At 39.4% G+C, this 18,151-nt stretch overlaps 1 protein-coding gene across 4 annotated transcripts in view; it reads left to right on the forward strand.

Annotated features, from left to right (window-relative positions):
* The window catches only part of USP25 (ubiquitin specific peptidase 25), a 100,176-nt gene that overhangs the window by 10,893 nt on the left and 71,132 nt on the right, over positions 1 to 18,151 (forward strand). For 3 of the 4 annotated variants that reach the window (XM_075516726.1, XM_075516718.1, XM_075516727.1), the window contains 2 exons: positions 11,337 to 11,414; positions 12,485 to 12,629. In XM_075516726.1, the coding sequence (XP_075372841.1) occupies positions 11,337 to 11,414; positions 12,485 to 12,629 (223 nt within the window). Of the gene's footprint in view, positions 1 to 11,336; positions 11,415 to 12,484; positions 12,630 to 18,151 lie in introns of those variants that run through there. The other variant, XM_075516731.1, reaches the window with a different exon arrangement.

Genomic DNA, 18,151 nt, shown 5'->3' on the forward strand with positions numbered 1-18,151 from the left:
AGGTATGTGGTGATGAAGGATGGCAGAAAGTCACTATTGATGATATTGCCATAACACTATCGAGACAGGGGAGACTGATAGGGCTAAATTATAACAAATAGCAGTTATAAACCAAAGTTGTCATTAAGTTTTTCGAGACCATGTCCTCACATATTAGAATATAACACGTTCAGCTCTCTGTGGGAGCTGAGGCAAATGTGCGTTTCAAAATCAGGTAATTCAAAGTCCATTAAAAAAAACAAACTGAAAGATTCTCAAGATTGCCTTTTTTCTTTCTCCTTGAAAGAAAACGGCCTAGGAAATTTCAGTTGCCCTCTGTGGAGTGCACTGCTGAATCTACTGTTTCTTTAATTGTGAGGTAGTAAAGTTATAAGCTGATCCTCGGTACAAATCGCAACACATCTTTAAATACTGTAGTGCTTCCGTTGTGTTTTAGGCTCATTTTAATTCTAATGTCATCTGCATCCGTTGAGGTTATTGCCTAATGAAAATGAAAGCTGCTCGCTGACCTTCACAGGCCGCCGGCGCGTGGTGTTGCAGTGGCCTTTCTGCAGGGGCGCAGCGCGTGCCCGCCGCTTCCTGGCACTTGACCCAGGAAAGGCTGTCTCGCTGGAGAAGCTGGAACTGCTGTCAGAAACCCATCACCTTGCAGGCAACTTGTTAAATACTGCCCTGGCTTTTAGGTGACTTAATGTTACCTGTAGTCTCGTTCTTCTGCAGACTTTGTTTGTTTATTTTCCTCGTCAAGCTAACACCGTGTGTCTCTTCACAGCATTTCTTTTTAAATGATTAGTAGGGGGCAGGATAAGCTATTAAATAATTTTACTGAATGCTGCAAATAATGGTGCCTGACTTTTCTGATGGAGTTTCCTCCTGTAATGCACCTCGGATTAAAAGTTGGGGGGGGGGATCCATTGAGGCTGCAGGATGAGTTCACCTCTGGAAGACCTCACTGCAGTGGGGCGGAGGTGCTCCCCTCCGTTCCTCTTCCCCAGCCCCCTGCGTCGTCTCACCTAATTTCTTTTGGCCCGGGAAGTGGGCAGCAGCAGGCAGCGCGACCGGGAGCTGCGTGCTGGCTGGCCGAGCTGCCGGGTGCAGCCCCTGGGCTCCCCGGAGGCAGGGGGTGCTGCCGAGGGTGCCGGGGAGCCTCGGGCTCGGGCCGAGCTGCTGGAGGTGGCTGTGGGCTGCCGGGGCTGTTGCTCCCGAGACACAGGAGGGCAGGTGTGCTTGGGTACGTGCACGCTCTGTGATCACAAGGCCTGCTTCTTTAGGAAATCAGGTTAGTAATTTTTTTAATCGGACTAAATGGAAAAGCCTATATTGAAAGGCTTTCTGTTAAGCTTTTTTTCTTTCTATTCAAACCAGACAGCTGAGCTCTTTGCCCAAATGTGTCCCTGCTATTGAATACCGTGGACTCTTTGTAGTAGAGACCTGTCTTAAAAAGTGCAGTTTAACTTTTATTTAGGATTTCCATGCTGTACCATTCTGAATGTTGTGTGGAAAAACTGTTTGTGAAATCTTCCCTGGTATTGCTTACCGATGGCCCATAGCGGAGTTGTTTGAGGTGAGGTGGGATCTTTGATACTTGTGCCATTAACAGTTGCAGTAAATGAGGTCTTTCTACAGATCACCTAAACCAGGGAGTGGAGAGCAGCGTACGCGGTTTCAGCCCATGCAGGAGCGGGCCTGGGTGCGTGCATTCACTTGCGTGGTGTGCAGCTGTGACCACCGAGGCACACCAGCAGCATCGGATCCCTGCAAGTGCACTGTTGCTGTATAAATTCCGTATTCACCTCTTCTTGGAGTAAGTTTTCTGCAATAGTGCCTAAGTAGGACAAGGACTGCAGGAGGCTTTTTCCCCCCCTCGGTTTCTCTCACTGGATAAAAACAGGATTAAAATAAAGGCAGAGGAACAATTCGTTCTCATAAGGCTGCTGCTCCACAACAGTTTAATCCAGTGGAAAGGTGCAGCCTTGGTCTTGTCCTCTCCCTTGTCCCACCCTGGCTTTCACCAAGTTAGCTGGAAATAAATTAAAATCAAAGAGCAGCTTTTTGATGGTTTATTGAGAGCCCGGGCTGGCTTGCAGGAGGTTTGGGCAAGTGGCAGTGCTGGCTCAAAGGGAGGAGTGGCTCGTGGTCAGAGCGGGTGGCATCTGGCAACACCAGCCCAGGCTGGCAGATGTGGGCAGGAGCTAAAACCCGTGAAGGACAGCTGACTCGTCAGAAGCAGCTTGTGGTCTGACAGCCCCTTTAAACTTTATTGTTTGCAAGTATTGCAGAGACTGGGATCCCACCGATCTGAGGACACTTGCAGCTTCGAGTCCTTTTGTTTGTTCCTAGAGTGGTTGTCCTTGTTATCATAACAGCAGAACGAGGAGAACAAAGGGGCTAGCTGGACATTCTTTTCTTGGGAGCTGTTCCATATTGTGCAGAGCAGGGTGAGATTATCATGATGGCTATTTGGGAAAAAACCATAAACCTAAACACTTGAATGGGCTAGTGGGACTGCCCTCTCGAGCTGAGAGGTAGATCTTAGCCTTTCTGTGACAGATAATAAATGGGTGATGAAGGGACTGTGAAGAGCCCCAAACGTGAGCCAGAACAGCTTGTGTTTGGCGTGATGGGTTAAACCGTGATTGGGATGCAAAGGAAAATATCTCAAAGTGCGAAGTTAAAAATGTGGATCTTTGCAGCATTGTTTTAGACCTCAGAAAGACAAGATGTCATTAATTGTTTAAAAGACATTGAAAAGGACATTTTTAATAGCTGCTACAGTAAAATTATGATACCCTGGGCAATTGTCTTTCCTGTGAGGAGAAAGCCTGTGGCTTGATGATACTACCCAGGTAGTATCTGTAAAATTTAATATTTAGGCATGATGGTAAATGTCTATGAACAGAAGAAAAAATTAAGAAGAAAACTTTGTAGAACAGAAAGTAGCCAGGAGTGATTGGAAAATATGTGTGTGTATGTGTGTGTTTATTTTTTATATACACACAAGATTAGCTGTATATCTGTCATTTTCCGGTCTCCTCCTCCTTTCTGTCTGTATAATGTCACCTATCATTGAGCTCACGGGTTTTAATTTGCTGTGGCTTGTGCACACTGTTGGCAGCTCTTCTGATGCTGGGGTCTGAACATGCTGAGGTGGGAGTGGGACGTGAACCGAGGCTGGAGTGTGCCACCAGGACATGGCACTGCCCAGCTGTTGTCCTCGGATGGGCTCTAGGAGGAATCCATTTGAATTTTATATGTAATTTATGGATAACATGTGCTAGTGCTTTGGAAGACACCCTGCTGCCACCAATAACTCTAATCACCCATCAGATTTAGATCAGAGTAGAGATATTTTTGCTGATTACTGTCACAGTTATCAGAGTGTGTAAGAATCAGAAGTGATTTTTGTGAAGGAAACTTTCCTGTGGTCGTTCCAGTGAATACAACCTGAAGTTTAACTTGCATCTAGTTAAATGAGACTAAAGATCTCATTGGTCTTACATTAGTTAACCCATTTTTAGAGCTGTTGTCATTACTATGATAACAGCAGAGTGACAAGAGATAAAGACCTAGCTTGACATTGTTTTACTGGGAAGCTCTCTCTATTGTGCTGAGCAGGGTGTGAGAAATCATGATGGTGGTTTAAAACACACAGACCTCACAACTCTCAATAATTTTACATTTCTGACACCTTTTATGTTTTCAGTAAGTATTAAGGCTGCCATCCTTTCTTGATTATAAGCCTGCCATTAGAGCTTGTTTGGGAATAGTTATCAGTAAGAGCTAGAAATGTGCAACTAAGCAATTCTTCACGTGCTTCTTCATTCAAGCAACAATGTTCATAAATCAGTTCATAGACTAATTTTAAGGCAGAACTTCAGTTACGTTTCTGTTTTTTGTTCCTCTTTTGGTTTGGAGGATTGGTTTTTAAACCATGTTGCTTTGGAAATGACAAGATTTTTGAACCAGTTCATGCTTCTGTTGTGGTAGATCACACCATTTATTATTGTGTTCTTGTACGTTAATTTAAATGGCTTTGCTTCCCTCCTAGTGTTTACTCTGCTTTGTCTTTATAATGACTACTCGTATTGCATTCAGTCACTGTTTTCTTCTTTATTGTTTTGTTTCTTTTTCACTGGGGAACTGAATCTCTTAATGTAAACTGAGCATGACTAGTTGTAATCCAGGCAATAGACCTGCAGGGGTATCGAGTTGGAGCCCGGGTCTGAATTTCAGTACTTCTGTGGCCTGAGGGAAAATGAGACAAAATCCACTAAACATGTTCAAGGAAGTGTGTTTCTGTTGCTTTCTGAGTGCTCTTCATGTTATCGTTTGTATGTACTCAGTGGTGCCTCTTCCAGCTGCATTATTACTCCAATCCTTTAGCACCCCCAAATTTGCCTAGGAAGACCTATATAGTCATAAGGTGATGCTTCCCCCTTGCTTTTCACTGCTCTCCCCGAGCTGTGTAAGAAATTTGGCTTTAGGGTCTCATCCCTTCCCTGTGCTGTGCGTGTGAATGTGGAAGAAAGGGTGTGAAACCACTTCTGCCTGTGGGTGGAATAGTTTGGAGAGTCACAGACTTTCCCCCTGTGAACTGACAGGGTTTCCTGCTCATTGCAAGTGTATTCCTCATGTAGGTGATGATTTGGCTCACATTTAACTTCTGTTTTTTTTGTAAATGTGTATAACTATCTGAAGTGGGTTTGCCTTCTATTTAGTGTCAGTAAATACAAACCAAATTCCTCAAGCCTCTCTTTAAAATCTCATTTCAAAAAGTTTAAATATTAGCTTGAATTAAAATAAATTTCAGTGTTACATGTTGAGAGTAAATGATACTTTTTTTGGGCCACATATGTGAGGCTCAGAATAGTGAGGGTTTACATGAATGCATGCTCTTGTGTTGTGTAGAAACCTTAGTATCAAATCTTGAAATTCATTGATAAGTCACTTGTTAAAGCATTTTCAATTGAAGTAGTACAGCTTTGTTATTGTTCATGGAAACCATAGAAATGTGGTGAGAGTATTCTGAGTGTCGTCTTATGATGGATATGGGTTATATAACACTATGATTAAGTAGGATCCTTCCTTTAATTTTTCAGGGAGGACTGTATGGATGTAAGTAATGCACTCAAGCCTCTTCCCCATTAAGGTTTTATTTGGTCCAGGCTGTGGTTGGCTGAAAGTTACTGCCACAGAGTGTGTCCTTCTGCTTCCCTGAAGTAAGTTTGCTCTCAGTCCAGTTGCAGGTGGGTAATTATCCACTTTGCACAAGCTGCTGCTGTAATTGGCAGGTTTTGGCAGTCTGTGCCGAGCAGTCCTGGACTGAAAACCTGCAGTCTCTGTGCACATCCTTTGCTCTCCGCAGGTGATTTTGTCCAGGCCAAAGCTGAGATGCATTTTGCATTTGTGTGTGTATAAAAATATATCTTACCTACTTTCTTAGAGGATACAATGTCATGTAAAGAGGTTTCTCCTTTTCATGATGGAACAAAAGGAAACCCAGTTAGCAGATAAGAGCAAGGGAACCCAATTCCTCTCTGCTTTAGGAGGTACTGTAAGAATGAACACCTTAAAGCCAGTGCAGAGATTTACCTTGGTCTTTGCACTAGCAAAGTACTGCTTTTAAAAATATACGTACACATATACCCACTTTTTAATTTACATATTTATATATGTATGTTTATTCTGCACACACACATGCACACAGAAAAATCTTGAGGACAGAGGTGGTAAGAGCACAGACATGCAACAAAGCCTTCTGGAGTTCACTGTGTGTTTTCCCTGTGTTTCAACTTAGTATCTTCGTGGAAGGAGTTAGTTTTTATTTGCCTATTTGGAACTTGACCAACAGCTTATTTAGAAGATGGTCAGTGTATCTGTGTCGCTGGAAGCCATAATGCTCAGCAGTGTATGTGGGCCTTTTAACTGTTCCTGGGAGATATGATTAATGCGGCAGAAAATGACATTCACAGTCATAATTGAGGGTCCTTAGTATGCTTGGCCTTTGTATGTTAACTATTTTTTGTTTGTTTGTTTGTAGCAGAAACTTAAAGCCTTTTCATAGAGGATTACATTCCTCTAATCTCTCAGTGTTCTTCTCATTACAGCAACATCATACGAGGAAACTAGCTTATTAGCTACTTGTCTGCAAATGTACCATTAGGAGGTCCTCTGCAGCTCAGGTTACATTAGAATTGTCTTTAATATAAAATATTTTGTGCAATGTCATTCAGGTTTTCCTCTGATAAATAGCTCTTATAAATCGGTGTTGCACGGGAAAGTAAAGTAAGGGGGTTTTGTGTGGAGGGACTGAGTCAAGATGCTTGTTCTTGGCATTTGCATTTTCCCCCCTCTTTCTTTTTGTCTCTAGTACAAGTATTCATCCCTTGAAGGAAGGGATTCCCATAGTTCATTTTCATTACGTACTATTTAAATGAACTGCATAGTGAGGCAGTAGGCCCTGTTTTCTCCTGGTAATGGTTGGACCATCTCGTTTATTACTAAACATATGACTTTTTCTGTGCTTGGAAACTGAAGAGGGTTGTTTTATCTTCTAAGTTTGAAAGTGCTTGTGTTGCAAATACAAATATTTGGATGTTGCCATGAATAAAGCCAAAGCTTACATGTACTTCTTCAGAAGCTACAAGAGATGAGAAAATAAACAGATCAAACAGTGGCTATTTTTTCCCCAAATTTATCTGCAGTATAATTCAGAATTAGTCATTTTATGACATTTACCTTGTCCAAAAAACCATTTGTGTAACTGAGCTTTTTGTTCTAATTTTGATAAGTTATCAGAGTTTACAGTACTGTCATGGAACTAATTTGGGCACAGTATCTCCCTAAGCAGATAATAGTGTAGATCCTTTTCTGCTTCACTAGCACTGGCACAGCTACTGAATATGCTATTGTGTGAGGCTATAAACCAGATAATCTTAATTGGGCATTTCCTGAGAGGAAGGGAGGGATGGCTGAAAAAGGAAAGAATTGGAAATAAGGGCATGCATTCCTAATATACAAATTTGGCTTCCATCCAGGAGAATGGGAGAATTTCCTGTTAGTTAAAATCTTCCAAAAGCTGAAAGCCTGGAGGTACATGCCGCATACCTCAGGGAGCCAGAGGAAGGGGGAAGGCTGGGAATAGCTTGTGCATGAAAGCCCCAGGGAACCGATTGCTGTGTGATGTGGTGGGACTGAGGGGTGTGAGCAGCTGGATCTTAGGGCGGCTGTAGCATCAGTGGACCATCTCCTTCGCCTGGGCAGGGGTTTGGGTTGCCCTGCAGCACTTGCACCAGCAGAGTCTGGTGTTGTAGACCAAGTCCTGGAGCCTTTTTAGTGTTGAGTCAAATGCAATTCAAGCTACATGGATTATGTGTGTATATGTGTTATATATATGTGTGCATGTATAATGCAACACATTTGGTGGTGCATGTACACTGCAGATATATGTGGAGTATGGACTCACTAAACTGGAGGATCTGTGCTATAGATAAACTATGGGATCTGTCATGTAAATTTGAGGAAAGGATGGCAAACAGAAGTTGGTACAGGCAAATAAACTCTGAAAGAACTGAAGTGTGTTTCTTTGCACCAGTAGTTGCACCTGGTTCTGTTGGAATAATCTCTTTGGATCTGCATTTAAAGAGAGAGGTTGCTTATTAAATTGAATTAAAGTGCAATAAGTTATAATTCAGAACTTGAACCTCTACTAATGCAAGGTTGGAAAAAATAGGGAATCAAGGAAGAGCTGTGTTGAAAAAAGGAAACAACTTGTGTATGTTAGGACTGCTAATTGTGTTCTGAATCTCCCTCGCTGACGTGATTTAATTAACATATATTAGTGTAGATGCTTCAGACATCTGTAAATACTTGTAGGCCACCTTCTTAATTTTTTAGCTTTGCTTTAGCGTAGTGTGAGCTTTTTTGGGTATTTTTGGTAAGCCTTTGAATGAATTATGATCATAATTGTTTAGAATAGCTACATTAGCGTTCATGGACTTTTGAGGGTCTGTATGCTACAGTCACTTCAACTCAAGATAGCCCAAGCTCCAGGAAGAGTAAAGCTTCTAGGGTAGATGTAATCGGGCAGAGCATTAATAGGAGTAAGGAGCGTGGCTCACTCTGTGTGTAGAAGTCTGTCCCAAGTATTCTATTAAATATCAGTTACAATACAGAAGAGACTTAAATGTTTAGTGTTTGCATTAGAAATTGATCTCCAAACTTCAGTCACGGGTAATAGTAAAAGAAAAACCTTTTTTTTAAAGTCATCCTGTATGCCACAATAGCATGTACTAAAGGGATATAATTCAAAACAAATAAGCTTCACCCGTTTTGACTTTGGCAGTCTAGTGCAGATGCACTACATTAGTTACATCAAGAATGAAGTAATCTCAGCTCTCTGAATATGAATAAAATTGTGTTTCTTAAACTTCTTAAGTGAAAAGAAAAATGAAAATTTGATCTTGCCCTCTGATTAATGAATGAGGAAAGGGTTTGGTAGTAACTGCCTGCACTGTCATTTGTAATGAAAAGAAATAGAATTACCTGTATTAATACAGTTTCATGGGTGATAACATATATTGTCAATTTAATAATAAAGGAGAATAATGGCAAAGTTAAATATGCGGTTGCAAGAAAGGTCTGTACATAGTAAAGGTGGTGTGGTTATGTCAGATTTGAGAGGATGAGGGGAGAGTGGTGAATGCTTGGAAGAGAGGGTCACCAGTCTAATGCTGCGTTAAGGAGTTTTTAGCTGCTGTATGCAGTTTCCAAATTGTTTCTGAAGACCTATTAGTCTATTAGCAGGTATTAAGAGAACGCGTTGATCAGGTGGAAACAACTTAAATTATACTTTTTTTTTTGGTTGCTTTGTGTTTATCTTTTTCATCCCCCTTCTAGGAAGGGAAGTGTATCGCCATTCTTTAACTTCTGTGTGATTTGAAATAACTCAATTAGAGATTAATGGCAGCTTGTCCACATTTACCTGAAAAGCCAGTAATGTCTAAATCAGGTGTTTGTGGCCCCAAAGCAGTTTAGCTCCATTTGACGTAGTCAGGATAACTGTTAATTTTCCTCTTAATTTCTGTCACTTGTAACTAGGATTCTTAAGGATTCTCTGTGTTGTTCACTTGGTTACCAGTTAGAAATTTTGAAGCTGAGTGCCTGAAACTCTTGGCCTTAAAAAGGTATATTTAGGTACTTAAATAATCTCTTGATGAGAAAGGAGCACCACTGGATCTGGTTCTGATCTGTTAAATGTGTATGTCCTTGGGAAGGGGGCCTTGAACCACAGCTTTACACTGGAATACTGAAATCTGGATATAAACTACAGATGTCTGGGTTTATAAGTCGCAGCTGTGCTCATAAATTAACAGCCAATATTTTGAACTGCTAAGAGATTGTTTGTTGGTAAACTATGTCTCTTCTGTCTTTTCCCAATCTCTGTGAACAATTAATATCCTCCAGTCAGGCTTTCCAAGTGTTGTATATATTGTGGAAGATGCAGAAATCTGTTAGAACTTGTTATAATAATTTATAGTGAGACTATTTTCCGTTTTATTAACCGTCACATTGGTAGCAAATACAAGAAGAAATCCATTTTGCTGCCATGCACTGCCCTTGACTTGCTCCTGCCAGTTTTAATGCTGTTGTAATTACTTTTCCCAAATACTCTCTCTCTTTTCTTTGCTTCTTGCCAGACCCAGGGGCAGGAAAGCAACTTTATAGGGGAAACAAGTCCTGCCTTTGTACAGTGCTATGAAATGCACAGAGTAAACAAATGAGGGGGTGAGGGATGGGGATAGAGTGGGAGTTTGTTTCCCTGCATCACTTCACTTTTCTTGTGCCAATAGCAGGCTTTTTAAAAAGAAAAGAAAAAGGCAAATTGGATTGTTAGCAGTGTCCCTTAGGATCATAAATGAAGGGAAGATTGTGTATATAATTCATAAACATCCTGAACTATACGCCTTCTATTTCAACTTATTAGGGCATGAAGCAGTGCCTGCCAGGTTAATTTCACACTGGGGAATTCAGCATTCATGCAGCTCTTAATTTCCTCTTCTGTACAAAGCTGTGATAAGGAGAGAATAAGGGTATTTGAATATTTGATTCCAAGTAATTCATTTTAAAGAAAAGTATTTTAGAAGTAGCCGCAAGACAATTATAGTTGGGTTTTTTTAATTGAATTTGGAGAGTAGCATGAGAATGTTTATTTGTCACTGATAGGAAATATGCTTTTTGTCTAGCAAACAAAACCCTGTACTTTACAAAATCTTGTCTTTTATAGATGAAATTATTGTTTTGACTTCAGGATGTGGTGGGCAAACAATAAAAAAGAGAAAACCACTTGCAAATACCACCAAGCTTTTCTCCTTTTCCCATCTGCCAAAGGAAGAATGGAATTTGTTAGTATGGAACAATGGTCAGTCCTGTGTGTTTTCATGGTTTTAATGGTTAAGATGGTTTTAATGGTTAACTGGAGTTCAAGGATTGTTCCAGCCTAGTGCCTGCTTTTTGCTTCTGTGATGTGATATCTGAGCATGAGCAGAGAGAGTCATCTGTGGCTCTACAGGAGTGGGACCAGATTTGGATTAAAAAAAAAAAAAAACAAACCTCAAAATTGATATAAATTGAATATTTAAGAGACCCGGAACCTCATATTCTTTTCTAACTGGAAGTGTTACTTGAAACTCAGTCATAGATGCTGACTGATGTGATTTGAGAGAGTTGGATTCAACTGGTCTAGGAAGGCAGTTAAGACGGATTCCTAAGGTTTTGCCTTAGCCTTGAGAAACTCTGTTTTGTGTGGATATTTTTATAGTACTTCTCTTAAAACACCTAAATGATTAGTAAGAATTAATTTATTAGTTTTGAGGTTGGAATAGCTGGGAATTGTGTATGTTAAGGAAATGGTGGAATTGAGAATAATTGGGAGTTGAAGAAATTGGTTTTGATGGGGGTTCAGTCAACTATTTCCCCTGCTGCTTTGAAGACCAAGCTATGGAGTTGTATTTGTTTAGGAGGGTCAATTGTGGCTTTATATAGGCTCCTTAAACCCATGTTGCATAAGCTCATCCATCATCAATTTTTTTTTTAAAAAAAAAAACCCCACCGAAAACTCCAAACCAAACAACCAAAAACATTACATTTGGGAATTAAAAGTGCCCAAGTTGCAGAAACCAAGACAAATTTGAATAACAGAGGCTCTACCCCTTTGTGGTGCATAAAGCTTATATGGAGATACTTTTAATGTTTGTAGGGAAGCATACTCTTGTAAGTAATTGGTTTTGCTGTTATTTGGCTCGTCTCTTATTTTGATGATCTGTTTTTGTTTTTAGCACCAGCAAACATTTTTAAATCAGCTGAGGGAGATCACTGGTATCAATGACATCCAGGTACTACAACAGGCACTGAAGGTAAGATGGATGTGTCTGACTCGTAGCTGAATGTATACATCTTAACTGCCTGCGAAAGCCATAAACCCCACCCTTTCTTACTCTCATCTTCCCTTCCATTCCCAGCTTGAATACTTTTTAGATTTATTTCAGGGAAGAAAAGCTAATAATGATGATTTGTTCACTTTGGAAGGAATCTTGATCTGTTTTGGTACTGACATAAAAATTAAACCGGTGTTCAAAATGAAAAGACAGGAATGGTGTGACTTGCCTTTAACCTTTGGCTAAAGTGCTTTGAGATACCTTGGTGCTACTACAGCTGGTCAATACCTGATGAGTTAAGTGTTGTTTTCTTGACAAGATGTAGTTAAGTTTTCTATCATGGACAGGTCCTGGTCGGTATGTAGAATGAAGAACCCTCCTTGAACTTGCCACCCATTGCTAATTTGCTATTGTTTCACTGTTTTTTCAACCATTGTAAATTCTTTCACAGCACAGAAGAGCTCTTTGATGCAAGTAAAGAATGGCAAGTCTCTCTGTTCTGTTTTCCCGAAAATATATATATAAAATAAATGCCTTGTCTCCCTCAAGCAGACATTTTTAGCCATTTATACATGGTAAATGAGGATTTAGTGAATTTAAATTATATATAGTTGTTGCTTCAGATTCAGCATAAATCATGTACACAACTGCCCCTCAAAAGCCAGTATTTCTGGCTTTAAAAATGAAATGGTAGATTTTCAGAAGAATTCAGCTGACTGCTGTTGAAGTCTGTGAGAGTGTGCTGATTATGCTTGTTGAGGGGTTGACTATGCTACAAGACCTTTAATTTTTTTCTGAAATAAGTGGAATTCTACCAAAGTAAATTTTTATAAGATGTTTTATCTTTATGTTGGTTAAAAATAGTGAAGTATGCAGAATGTCAAGTTTGGAAACTGTTTTCTAATCAATATTTCACCTGAAAGGTCAATGTGTCATTGATCTTATAAGTTGCTTATAATGTTGTCCTTTGCTGTTAAGAAAAATTAAGAAAGGGTGAGGGGACTCACCTTGTTTTGTTGACAAACTTCTTGTTTTGTTGATGCTTAAAGGACAGCAATGGTAATCTGGAGTTGGCTGTGGCTTTCCTCACTGCAAAGAATGCCAAGGTTCCCCAGCTAGAGGAAGCAACTTACTATCAAACAGCCCTTCCTGGAAATGACAGATACATCAGCGTGGGCAGCCAGGCAGACACCAGTAGGTATTTTTTCTTTTTGTAAGTTTAGTTTAAAGGCAAGGAAACTAAAAACTTGCCTGTGAGATGACTGTTGATCTGCTGATGTTTCTTACTTAACAATTTTTAGATTACATATTCTTTCTTTCCTTATTTCAATGTATTTCTTTTTATTAGAACTATTCTTAAGCATTACCTTTACATGTATGTATGGCATTGATCAGAGGGTGAATAACTGGGTTTTCAATCTCTTTTTTTTCCTTTTTTTTTTTTTTTTCCTTATTACAGGATTTATTTTGGGGTCATGCAGTAAATAATTAAAGGCAAAAGCTGGGTACTCTTCCATCAAAATAAAATAAAATTGGAGAAGAGTCTGTGAATGTCTGTCTTAATATGCTAAAGCTTAATAAGCTTAAGAGCAGCTTCTCCCTGGCAGGGATGACTTTCCCAAAGGGAGAAGCAAGAGGTTAGGTATGCATTTTGTAGTAAAAGACTAGGTATTCTAGATGTGAAATTAATATTAAATATATTTAATATTAAACAATTTTATTTTGTTGATGCAGGAGGTCCCAAAACCTGTATTTCTCTGAGCCTTGCAGGTTCTATTCCTTTGCTTAAGTGCATAGTTATTTTTATGGGGGGAAAAATGTGTTATATGTGTTCTGCAAATAAATATAGGAAATAACATGAAAGAAAAAGTTAAAGGAAGTTGTGTAGTGGGACTGAGATTTTATGTAAAATCTGAGTTTCTTGATACTGTATTTACATTGCAACATTCTAAACCTAGATGTAGAATATTTTAATTACAACCTTTGACCATATATGTAGCTCATCTATGTAGCTTTTATTAAATGAGTAGAATTATTTAGCTTCACCCACAGTAGGATTTTTTTTTCCCCTTCGTTTCACTAATACTGGGGTGGCTATGGTGGTACCATTGTAAAGAAGTTTAGTTAGATTTCCTTGTCAGTTGTACAATTGTCTCTTTGTCTCTGACCTTGACATAAACATGTTTTGGGTTTTTTTCTGTTGTTTTTTTTTTTTTTTTTAATTTTTTTTTTTAAATTAGAGATGAGTTTATTCTCAACATTTCGGATCCGAAAACTGCATTTTTATCCTTGTATTACTAGCAACCCTGTATAAAATGCCCTGAGTGCATTATAGTAGTTGTATTATCCCCCCCCTAAGTTGTGGGGGGGTGTTGGTTGTTTTTTTTTCCCCCTGTCCTTCTTTTCCCTTCTTTGGAAAGAAAACTCACACAAAACCCCACATGTATTTAATTTTCAATGTCAGAAAATTGACATTAAGGAAATGGAGACTTTTTTCAACAAACTTACCACTGTTGTCATAGTCTCCGGTACTAAAGATCTACTATGGCAGTGGAATAGTAAGCTGGATTCTCTTGCAGTCCGTGTTTAATGGGATTGCTAATAAATCTAATTAATGGAAGTGTTTAGTTTTGCTGTCACTTACTGTGCTACGCAACCTTATTGAAGATATGAGGTGACAAGGGATATGAGAGGGAAGAGTCAAGCCTGCAGAGTCTACATTACCCATGACTGATGGTCAATCTGAAGAGAGTAAGTCTCGAGTTGCACATCCCAAGGTGAATTTCAGGATTCTCTCCTCTTTTCTGGAGGGCTGAAGGCAGACCCAGATTCCCTACAGTTATATAGCACTACAAGTCAGTAATCAAGAAGCACCAACTGCTGTGGAAAAAGCATGCAAACTTTTGGTGGTTTTTTGCATCTTTAGCATCTAGTTAGGTCCTCACTGGCAACAAAGATGAGAGCCCTTTGCCAGCTTTTGTTGTTCTAGACTGAAAACATGTTAAGAGATAAAGGCATCTTGGCCAGCTTTTCTTCATGTTGGAGGACTCGTGGGGCAAGAGCTAAACGTCCACAGCAGAACAAAAGTCTAATCCAATCTCTGATCACAGAGTGCCCCCTTGTCTGCAGAGATCTAGTGAAAGCTTCTTGCAGAACCCTACAGTTCTTTTTGTTGGGACCTGCTTGTCTGTAATTATTTTGACTATGAATTTTATAAATGCAGTGCACTTAAAATGCACAAGGTTCAGGGCCCTGCACTGGTAAGTACTGTCCTGTAAGGGAGTATGGTGAAAGACATCGGATGACCTGAGAGAAGAGAATGGAAGGGTGGGCATAGATGGAAAACATACTCAGCAATGATAGCTCCAACTGTCAACATTCTCTTTTGCAAAGAATGCTTTTAGCACTTCTCAGTAACTACGCTGAGTTGCTGACAGCATCTTGCCTTTCAAATTTGACTCCCTTTTACTATCCCACGTAGGTATAATTACATGAAGATAATTATAACTCACCCTTACTGTTCCTTACTGCTTAACTACCTCTGTGCATTTGGAACTTACGATGTTATGAGTCACCAAGCTTCGCAGTCCCACCAAGTTAAGTCATCCAAACTGGGAATGAGAGGGAGTTACAGATAAATATCAGAACTGTCTTTTATGCCGCAGAAAACCTCCAGCCACTTACAAAGGCTTTTGAATGTATGCCTTGCATAAAGGTATATCAAATATATTCTTTGAGTTTGACTGACTACATTTCTTTGAAATGGTTACTTAGTTAAGGGGTAAAATAAAAATGTATGTAACAGGAAGTCATACCTTAACAGTCAGTGGTTAGCCTGGATTGTGCACTGGCTCTTCCAGAAGTGACGGTGGTCATTCAGCTGTTTGAGACGTGCATTCTGTATGTTAAGAGGTATAAGGAAACCTCATTTCTCTTATTAGCAAATGCAACATTTCAGCAGCTGCAAAAATATTAATGAGTTTGCATAAAATTTATTCCATCTTTAAAAGCAAAGGCTGACTTGCACAATCAGTGTTATTCATGATGCTTGCCTTTTTGCCTGTTCAAAATGGTATGTGCAAGCACCTGCAAGTGTAGCTTTTTCATGTCAAGAGTGATGCATGCTTTATCTGATCCCTTTGCAGAGGTTTTTTTCCTTTCCTTCCTGCAATCTGTTAGTGAGCAGAAAGTGCTTAAGTATTAGGGTTGCAATGTACAAGTGAACTCCTTTTAATCTAAGATCACTTTAGTATTCTGCTTAGTAGCATAAATCCTAGGCACTGCACTTAAAGCAAAATAAAAGAAGTTGTTTAGTAGTACTTTCCAATATTTTCACTTTATTGATTTCTCTAGAAACCTTTGTTTTCCCATTTGCAGTAATTCAGTGTGTTTTCATCTATGGCTGCACTAAAGAACTATTGCATTGGTAAGCATTTATCCTTTTCTTTCTCGTTATTTGAGAAACTTGCAGAACCCGGGGTTAAAGGAAGCAGCAGAATGAAGACATATATTTTTAGAAGATGAATTGTCTTCACATGCAATAGATGTCAAGACAAATTGTCTCCTTCCCTTCTTTTGAAAACTCACAATTATTTTTCACAAAACCAGAATTATTAGTCTTTGCAATTGCACATTCCACAGCCAAGACAAAAGATTTCAAGCCCTTTTATAAGGACATAGTACAATGTAACTATAAAATACCATGCACACCAACTTGAGGGTTGTAGACTTCATTGCTTCTGGGGACCTGGCTTTTATATCTTCCTGTTCCTAGAGTCTGAGCCTTTGCATAGGTTTCAAAAGTCATTCAATCAACCCTTTTCAATGAGGTAGACTTAACTGCACCTAAAACCTCCCTAGAGTGATGTTTATATAACATTTTTCTTAAAATCCCTTCTGTTCTATAAACTTCTCGGAGTCTCTAGAGTAACTTGTTTTGGTGCTTCACTGTCCTTACTTTTAGACTCCTAATGTCTTGCCTAAATCCCTCTTGCTTCAGGTTAAGTCTTTTATTCTTTGTGCTATCCCCTGTGAGGATTATAGTACACTTTGTTCTTTTTGTTTTAGATGAAGTGTTGCATGCTCGAAGACAGGGTATCATAATAATAAACTCGCAATAAACCCTGTGAGTTTTCTCAGATCTAAACTAAACAGCTCAAATTCTTTCCAAGTCTTTGGATGCACTTTCTCCATTGGATGCATTATTGTCAATTTTTTTTCCTCTCTTCTGGACCTTCTCTAGTTGTTCTGCCTTTTTCATGAACTGTGGCATTCAAAACAATAACCAAGACTTCAGCTGAGTTCTTAAGAATGGGTGAATCTCCATAAATGTCCATGTAGTACTCTGACAATATACCTCAGTGTAACGCTTCATATTTTCTTCAACGCTGTGATGATGTGAATTGCAGGTTGAACATGAATGAGCTGGAGCTTCTAGATCCTTCTTGGCACAAGTCCTAGTCAGTTCTCATTCTGTAGCTGTGCATTTTATTGTTTCTGGGAGTAGAATTTGACACTAGTTTCTTCTGTCACCTTGCCTAACTTGGATATTGCTATGTGTCTTCATGACATTTCCTTCTATTTCAGGGATTATTTGTGTCATCTCCATCCAGGTTCCGGGGAGTGTCTCCAGCTTGGTAGGCAGGGTCCCTGCTTCAAAATGTCAGGAGTCTTGTACCTTGAGGTGGTCCTTTCATCTTACAGATTCACTTGTTCCTCTGTTCCATGACTACCTCTCTCCTTCCCATCCCTGTCAGTGTGAGAATCGCCAGTTTAAGGTGTTATCATCCTAGGACAGTGTAAATGCAGCTGAGATGAGGAAGTTCCTGTAAGATAGTGGTGGCTAATGTTTGCTAGCTCTTTCATCAATAGAGCTGTTGGGGTTGGCTAAGCAGCTGCTGGGATGCTGTGTATTCTTTCCCCATCCAGTTGTAACCAAAATTGGCATATACAGCCAATGAAATTCCTTTAAATCTTCATGTAGGAACCCAAGACCATCATGACGATTAACATCACAGAATAGACCATAGAATATAGGATCTTGCTTAGGTCTGCTTGTAATAAACAAAACTGATGTAGTCTCAACTTCATTTTTTCTTTTTTTTTTCTCTTTTTATTTTGTTGGTGTGTTGAAATTGGAGTCTTGCTGCTGGATTTCCATACTTGGCACCTGTCCATTGAACCCATCAGGCCTGCCCCTTCATTTTCCTCTCCCTTTGCGAGCGGTTGCATCACTGTGGTTGTTTATTGCCTGTCCCTGGGTTCAATTGCTACTTTGGATCTGTTCCTCATGCTGAGTTTCCCAGCCTACTTAAGTTTGAAGTTCCTACTCTCTGCCTCCTCCTGGTATAAGTAACAAGTCAATAACACAGTAACTATTTTAATGACCTAGGCAATTACCAAGTAACAACCACTTATTTAAATGACTTATTTAAATAGAAACTTCCGAAGTAAACAGATTGATAAAAAGTTTTTTTTAGAAAAGAAGATATGTGGGGATGGATAGATAGATAGATACAGTGTGTGCATTTACTATATATACGCTAATACATTTGTCACAAATTTCAATGTACAACTTAAAATTGCTTTGTAGAATTACAAACAGATCTCTGGATCTTATGTACCAGAAGCACACTTTATTATATAATAATGTTGTAAACCAAAAATACATTTCTTAGTAAAACAGTTTAATAATTCTGCATGTTAGTTTTAGTTGC

This window comes from Mycteria americana, chromosome 1 (assembly GCF_035582795.1).
Source record: "Mycteria americana isolate JAX WOST 10 ecotype Jacksonville Zoo and Gardens chromosome 1, USCA_MyAme_1.0, whole genome shotgun sequence".
NCBI classification, from domain to species: domain Eukaryota; kingdom Metazoa; phylum Chordata; class Aves; order Ciconiiformes; family Ciconiidae; genus Mycteria; species Mycteria americana.